Source organism: Phoenix dactylifera, chromosome 17 (genome assembly GCF_051530095.1).
Source record: "Phoenix dactylifera cultivar Ajwa chromosome 17, Ajwa_hap1_PhDact_Kaust_v1.1, whole genome shotgun sequence".
Taxonomy (NCBI): Eukaryota; Viridiplantae; Streptophyta; class Magnoliopsida; order Arecales; family Arecaceae; genus Phoenix; species Phoenix dactylifera.
Genome location: NC_143206.1, coordinates 15,236,973 through 15,245,174, shown reverse-complemented (window position 1 = coordinate 15,245,174; position 8,202 = coordinate 15,236,973). Strand labels below are relative to the sequence as shown.

Genomic DNA, 8,202 nt, shown 5'->3' with positions numbered 1-8,202 from the left:
AGTACCATTTTTTGCCGCTTCGATATGAAGACTAAAATTCAGAGAGATAAAATGGATGGTAAAAATTGGTAAATATTAGCCGTTCTCAACCTAAAAGAAGAAGGAAAGAATTTTTTTTTATTTTTAACATGTATTTATATCTATGTTTTTTTTTGTGGTAATGTCCCTATTGCTAAATTTTTGACCATGAACATCAATAGTAGTTATTTTATTTTTTTATTATCTTTACATTAATATCTTTGGGGAAAAAGTCAATCGTCGAGTTGCATTACAAAAGAGTTATATGAAGTTTTTTGAAATATATTTTTGTCAAAAAATAATGGCTGTTTTATAGTTAAAATAATAATTTATTAAATTTACAATAAAAATATAGAAAGAGAGACAATATTGGAAAAATAGGATATAAAGATAGTATAAATATATAGATTATGATATTAGAAAGATAAGTTCAAAATAATTCATAATTTCTTTTGCACAAGCGATATGCATGATCTAATGTATAAACCAAGTATGGAAAAGTTTGGATTTAAGAGCATTTAGATAAAAAAATTTACAAAAAATGGTAAGTTGCTACCCTAGCATGTGGGGGGGAAAAAAATAGAAGTGGAATAAAATTTCAAACTTAAAGATAGAAATGATACTATAAAATTAGAGATACATTTGAATTTTTTTTTATAAACCTAAGTAGCTGGTACATAACCCATTAAACACGGGTCTCATGAATTAAGAATTTATATATATATATATTGATCCAATCAAAATATAAAATAAAATTTGTTCACGATGAGTTGGGATACAAGTGGATTAGATAATATCTGTTTAGATCTATTTTTATGTCTAAATCTATTCGAATATAAATAAAAAATTTGCATCCAGCTAATATTTATATTTATATCTATATTTATTAAATAAAATAAATATGGATATGGATATATTGCTTATTCATGATCAATCCAATTTTAGCCCTACCATAACTCCCACAAAATATTCGGGTTTCTGTATAAAATTTGGAGTTTTGGAATTTATAAGTAAAGTTTATTGCAAATCGAGTCTAGATAAAAAAAATATCAAATTTCAAATAGATCGGGCCACTCCGAGCTTTGGCCAATGATCAGCAAACTAACTCAAGATTAAAATAAAGAACTTATAAATATTTTTCATCTGGAAATTTGACGGCGTCATGTCCAGGTTTGTACCTGAGAGGTGTCAATTACGTTACTATCAGCGGCACACAAAAATGTCTGCTGAACCTCCGCCTTCCAACGTCGTTTCAAGACCTTGATTCTTATACGCTTACGATCAAGAGCACGCGTAACTAAGCAGCTCTCTCTCCCCCCACAAACCCATAAATATTTCACTTGCCCCGCCCCAGTCTCGATAAACCTCTCCTCATGCCTCACCAAAGCCCTCTCGCTTCTCAAAACTCCTCGTGAGCTCCACCAAATCCACTCTCTGCTCATCACCTCCTACCTACTCTGGCCGCGCTTCTGCTCTAGCAAGCTCATCGCCGAGTACTTGGAGCTCCGGAACCCCGCTGCCTTTCGGTCGGTCTTCATCTCGACTCGCTATTCCAAGAACAACGTCTTCATCCGGAATTCTTTGATTCGAGCTCGAATGCAGATTGGCATATTCTCGGAAGCTCTGGATTACTATATCGAGCTACGGGGGATGAAATTGGCCCACAATGCCTTCACCTTCCCCTCAGTTCTTGGCGCCTGTTCTGGCTCGGCCGATCTCGAGCTAGGCCGGAGAATCCACGAGCACGTTTTAGAAGTTGGATTGGGTTCTGATTTGTACATCAGAAATTCTTTGAGTGATATGTAAGCGAGGGTCGGTTCCTTAAATGAGGCTGGGAAGGTGTTCGATGGAATGCATCACAGAGACATTGCTTCGCCTGGAAATAATGTGCACGAGGAATGGGAGAAAACTGTGGATGTTTAGGGGGAATCAAAGTTACTGGTCTGATTCAAGATTGTTCCACAGTGGAGGGTGTCTTTCCGGCCTATGGAGGTCTTGGGGCTGTTGAAGAGGGTGGAATGATTCATCGGCTTGTATATAAGATAAAGATCGAGGAGGATAGACTAGTGAAAATGGCCTTATTTTTTCCATGTACTGCAATTTGAGAATTTAACTGATGCTCAAAGAATTTTTGATGTGATGATGGGGAGGGACACTGTTTCTTGGTATACCATGATTGATGGATATTACTAGTTTGGTGGCTTTGACATGGCTTTGGAGCTGTTTCAAGAGATGATGATTTGATCAAAACTGGATCTCGTGACAATCACAACTGTTCTTCATGTTCCTCATGATATCAGTGACTAAAAACTTGGTGGTTCAGTTCAAGATTACATGATAAGGAAGTGGTATGGATGCGATATTGTGGTTCTGAGTGTTCTTATAGCTATGGATTCAAAGGGAGGAAATTTTTTCATGTCATGGAAAGTGTTTGATCAGATGGATTATAGGGACTCTTTTTCATGGGATTCACTGGTTAGTGATTTTGTTAACAGGGGATTTTTTTGGTGAAGAGACAGACCTTTTTTAAGTCTATGAAAGAGTTGGAAGTAAGACCTGACTCTGTTACAAATTTGTTTATCAGCAATGCTCTTGACATGTACCTAAAAATGTGCTAGATTAGAAGATGCATTGAAAGTGTTTGTGAGCATGGGAACCCCTGATGCAGTACGTTGGAATACTATTATATCTGGGTGTGTCCAGAATGGTAATTGCAATTTAGCGTTCAAACTGTTGAACCAAATGAAGGTCAAGGGACCAAATCTGGACATGGCAACAATATTGGGCATCTTGTCTGCATGCTCCTTTGTCGCAGCAACAAGAGCAAAAGATCCATGGTTGCATTTTCAAACTTGGTTTAAACAGTGATGTTCCAGTTTGGAATGCTCTGATTGAAATGTACTCAAGTGTGGCAGTTTAGATTATGCAGTCCGTGTCTTTGAACATATGAATACCAAGCACCTTGTGTTGTGGACCTCTTTGGTGTGTGCCTGTGGTATGTATGGTCAAGATGAGAAGGCCTTGAGAACATTTCGGAGGATGAAAGATATGGGTCTAAGACCAGACAATGTCGCATTTATCGCTGTCATGTATGCATGTATCCATGCTGGTTTAGTCAAAGTAGGTAAGATGTATTTTAAGAGGATGGAGAAAGACTATAATATCATGCCCAAAATGGAACACTATGTTTGCATGGTTGATCTGCTTGGTGTTTTTGGAAATTAGAGGCAGAAACTTTCATTGAAGAAATGCCATTTGAACTGACATAAATTATGGGGAGCTCTACTCAGTGCCTGTAGAGTCTCTGGTGAAACTAAGATGGCTGAGCATGTTGCTAAAAGAATTATGGCCTCATATTCAGAAAACACTGGCTATTATGTTCATGTATCAAATATAAATGCATCTATAGGGAAGTGGGATATTGTTAGTAAGATGAGGAAATCCATGAAAGATAAATAAAATGAAGAAAGATCCAGGATTTAGCTGGATAGAAATCAGAAATAAGGTGCATGTTTTTTGGACTGGGGATCAATTGCTGGAACATTCTAAGGAGGTGCATCAGCTGTTAGAAAGACTTGATGGATTGATGGCTAAGGAAGGATATATTCCTAATAAGAACTTTGTCCTGAAGGACGTGGAAGAGGACAATAAGGGATATATGCTATGCACACACAGTGAGAGGCTCTAAAGCTTTTGGGTTGTTAAATACAAAGCCTGGAACGCAATTGCAGGTAATGAACATTCAGAAGTGTGGAGATTGCCACACGGCAAGCAAATACATATCAAAAGTTGTCCAGAGAGAAATATTGGTCCGAGATGCTAGTCACTTTCATCGATTCAAGGATGGAATTTTCAGTTTTGGTGATTACTGGTGACAAACCTTTTTTTTCTATGCTTAGGACTGATTTTTTCAGACATGTAGAATTCAAAATACTAATAGGGCAGATGGAGAGTTCTGACTTTACTTAGTGAAGATTCACTTAATTGGTTTTTATACAAATAATAGAGAAAATTTTGAAAATCAAAAGGGCTATCCGTATATGGACAGTCTTTTGTCCTGTAATCTTAATCGAAGAGTTGGATTACATTTGTGAAATTTTGTGTAAGTTAATCCATTACCAAGAATGTAGGTGGCAAAAGTGACTGAATTCATACCAATTTAAAAAAATGAAAATGATGAAGCAGATTTGCAGATGCTTGTTTTTCAATTAGGTGGCATCCCTTTATCAATTGATTGTAAGCATTGGTCATCCATAAGCATGAGGTGGAATTGGAGTGGGAGCAAGTATGAGATTTGATGGAAGAAATGATGATTATTTATTTTGCTTAAACTTCAGTGTGTCAGAGTTAATGGGAGCAGATTAGAAAGAAGGCAGCTTGGAAACAGGTTAGATATCGTAATACTATGATTCATGTTTCTAAAACTGTTAAATGCTAGCAGCAGGACTACACTAAAACTGTTAATGCTAGTACAATTTTTTTTTATTGATCTTGCATGTTGCCCACCTGTTCTGATTACACCATCATTTTTTCATGCATGTTCTCTTAAGAATTGATGCTGGGAATATGCTTAAGCAGTCTTTTGCACGTAATTAGATATGCTTATGAAGTGATAATTCCATGCAGGGGATTTAACTATCGTAGAATTTGGGTCAGGAGCAGCAAAGGAAATACATATATATATATATATATAGCATCCTTCCAACACTTCATGTATTTAAGTTGAGAGAAAATTAGGCTTCACCCTGGTGCTGGCATGCAAGTTGACTTATTATGGAATTCACAAAGTGCAGCAAGTTCAGTTTGTCCCCCTTGTTGTTGCAAAATAAGCTTCACGGAGCGTACGGTATTTGGTAAGCATTCTCTCTTGTGGTGGGAAGCTGTCTTTTATGCCAGGAAAGTCGGAGAAATTTTTCATCCATGCAGAAAGTGATGGATACCTTTGCTCATCAATCATCTTTAACTCCATAATTTCTTCCAACAAGCTGACCGTGTCTACAATCCAACCGAGTGATATATCTGCAAATCCAAGTGTTTCTCCATTAAAAAACTTTTTTCCTTTAAGCTCCCCTTCCAAGATCTTTAAGTTTTCTGAAGCAGATACAAGTGCTTCCTCTCTCTTTTCCCCTTGTGAGATGAAAAATTTCCACATAGAAGGCAGAAACTGCCACAAAGAGCAATTGTTTTGTCAAAGTTAGAATGCAAACAAAATAATCATGAGAAGCAAAATTGATAGAATTTTAAACACAGCGGGGCGCATAAGACAGCTGTAGATATGTTCATGGACAATGGCATTGGTCAGTCTTGCTTTCATAGGAAAAATTTCATTAATTTCTGGAGAAGATTGTTCTGTGAGCCAACTTTCAATTCCCAATATTGGTAAACCAAGACCTGACTTTATGCTAACGGAGACTGCTTTCTCCATCTAATTCAAGATATTACATGGTAGCCAAAAAAATCTTGATTGCTTTTTCCCCCCTACTTCTTTGGAATGTTTGGAGGGATGCCTAGACCTCCCTTGTGAAGAAACCTGTCATTTTTTATTGTCCATGAGTTCCAGGAGAGTTTTGCTCTTTTGACATTCTCTTCTTGTCCTGTCTGATGGGGTAACATTAAGGTACACTTAATGTAAAACATAGGAATTTCCTCATATATTTTCCTTATTAGATGTTAATGTCATCATAAGTCAATGGGGTGAATAAAAATACATGTTAGTGTCACTAGATATGAAATGGTGGGATGCCTAAAATTATGGATGCTTTTTTCTGGTTCATCAGACCTTTTAATGTCCTTTTTAATGTTCATTCATGGAAATCATGACAAGATCTGGTCAATTTGTGTCTGTGATGACTGATGACCTTACTAAAATTTTGTAATAGGTCCAACCCAGTGACCTTACTCAGTTTTTAGTTGTTACATGTGGTTTATGGTGGTTTTGCTGTTTCTGAATTTCTAACATTGGGTATGAATGCTTGTGTGCTTATTTCTCCTACATTTCTCCCACTTCTGAATTCTCTTATCCATTTCCAAGTCTTTCATGCTATAATGCTGTGGAAGGTGCAGTTTTTTACCCCTATCTAAATTATCACTCATAATGACTTCCTGCCAAATTTCTCGTACACCCTAGCTAGGATTAAGCATTGTCTGATGGTTGTACCCATATATATCCTCAGTTCATCACTTTTCGCTATAACAATTTGAATAGGAAATCATGGGCCCTGATGGTCTATAATATGTACCACAAACAAATCATTTACAGATTAGCATTGTTTAAGGCATCAATAATAAGGGGCAGATGTCACTATTACCTTCTCATCTCCAAATTTAGACCAGAAACGTGCCATGGCCCTCTGATAAGGATCTTCTGGGAGGATGGGATTCTCTTTCCATGTCTCATCAATGTATTCAAGGATGACATATGATTCAGCAATTGATTTCCCATCATGAACAAGCACAGGAACCTTCTTATGAACAGGATTATACTTCAACAGCAATGGACTCTTGTTTTGGAGATCTTCTTCTATGAAATCATATTCGACCCCCTTCAGTTTGAGTGCCCATTTGATCCGTAGGACAAATGGGCTCGACCAGGTCCCCAATAGCTTTACCTCTGCTTCTGCCATTGCTGCTCGTAGAGGTTGTTGCTGCAGAACCGTATTTGTAAGCAGGCATATGCTGATTTTCTTTTCTTTAGTTGTTGGTGTATTTGTTTGTTCCTATGGACTACTCTTTCCTCTCAAAGACTTTGCCGGCCTTTTGTCCTGATATACTTATCTCTCAGTATCTCTGGAATCCTTTCCATTTATACTATCGGTAAAAGACTCATCTTCATTTATTTACCTACCTGAATTTTGAAAACTTCTGTAATTCACCAATAAAGTCTTTTATAAAGAAACTGTGTGTTTCCATTAGTTATTTTTCTCAGTTTTCTATTCATTCGGGTCGTCTTGGGAGAAGGGTCTCTTCTCATACATGTTTAACTAAATATCTAAAAAATTTTCTAGCTTCAGATGTTTATACTTGGCAAGCAGCGGCAAGACGCCTGTAATCTTGTGAGACTCTTCCATTCAACAACTGGTCAGGTATGGTGCACTGACTTGTGTTATAGATAATGTGAAAGTAATGAATCAGAATATGGAAGTTTATTTCAGGTCTCCAGTTAATAAGCATCAAGTTTGTGCTGGATGGAGCTCATATGATTAAAATTCAAGCATCTACATGTTCTTCTTGTTTTGTTGCTTATGTCGGCAGATTCCCAAGTATCATGAAGGGCAAACTTATGGGCAGAAAAACATTTTGTTATATTCTTTTATGCTACCAAACAAATAGAAGGACCATTCGAAGTGGTTTGCGTTTTGTCATTTAGCTTTACGCCAGATCTTCGTTGTTCTTCATTCTTCTAGACGACATAACAACATTGCTTTTCCCAAAAGTATCTTTTTTTGAGGAAAAGGGAGTCTGAAGCCGCCCAAGCTTTACTAATGAAAAGAAACGAATGCTGTACGGAGTTTACCAGGAAAAAAGATAAAAGGTTTGAACAGCAGCGACCAATCCAAGGCTATGTCTTATTGCAAGTCTCAATTTCTGTCCCTTATCTGCCTGCATTTGTTCAGCTGCCGGATGATGGAATACAGACTTTACAGCGGGTGCATTTGTGCACGAATTCTGATAGTTTGGGTAATAAAAGTAGTTTTTTGAGAGAAAAATAAAAAAGTTTGAAACATACTAAGTGTTGTCCTTCCTTTTCTTTCAAGTTGACAGACTTTACTATGTGGCCAGCCATATACCGTATAGGCTGACGATGAAGATCTGTTCCGAGCATTCCAAAATATTTTATTTTTTAATTTTATTGAATGTATCCGTATTCTTCAAATATGAACGGAAAAAAAAAAGGTTTGCACCTTGAGAATTTTTTTTTTTTTGTTTTTGTTTTGTTTTGTTTTGTTTGTTCATGCTGGTCACAATCCAACGAAGAAAATCTGCTTGGACCAAAAATCCCACGCCAACGAAATCCTGCAGGGCTTTGAAAGGCATCACCTCCTCCACTGTGGTGAGGAATGCCAACCACATGATGGTAGTGCATTAGTGACCGGTACCAATAGCCATTAAAGCTACTGTCCTGGGATTTGAATTTAAGCAGCATCACCACTAATTAATGTCAAGATAAATTTGCTTTTGATGGGT

General features: G+C 37.0%; 1 protein-coding gene and 1 pseudogene across 2 annotated transcripts; one reads left to right on the top strand and one right to left on the bottom strand.

The window, feature by feature from the left end:
• The first annotated feature begins 973 nt into the window (after positions 1–973).
• Positions 974–7,934, top strand: LOC113462889 (pentatricopeptide repeat-containing protein At3g03580 pseudogene; annotated as a pseudogene). Its single transcript, XR_015974284.2, has 2 exons — positions 974–4,405; positions 4,645–7,934. The product of XR_015974284.2 is annotated as a pentatricopeptide repeat-containing protein At3g03580 pseudogene (transcript).
• LOC103709648 (putative glutathione S-transferase) lies at positions 4,817–6,641 on the bottom strand. The gene is made up of 2 exons (XM_008795097.5): positions 6,327–6,641; positions 4,817–5,182 (listed from the first exon to the last, which is right to left on the bottom strand). The coding sequence occupies exons 1-2, from the start codon at positions 6,639–6,641 to the stop codon at positions 4,817–4,819; spliced, it is 681 nt and encodes a 226-aa protein (XP_008793319.2).
• Positions 7,935–8,202: the final 268 nt, after the last annotated feature.

Excerpts from the sequence above, each read along its gene's own strand:
- LOC103709648 (XM_008795097.5), bottom strand. The coding sequence starts at position 6,641 with ATGGCAGAAGCAGAGGTAAAGCTATTGGGGACCTGGTCGAGCCCATTT. Across the intron at positions 5,183-6,326 it reads CTAAATTTGGAGATGAGAAG|TTTCTGCCTTCTATGTGGAA; the intron begins GTAATAGTGACA and ends TCTTTGTGGCAG.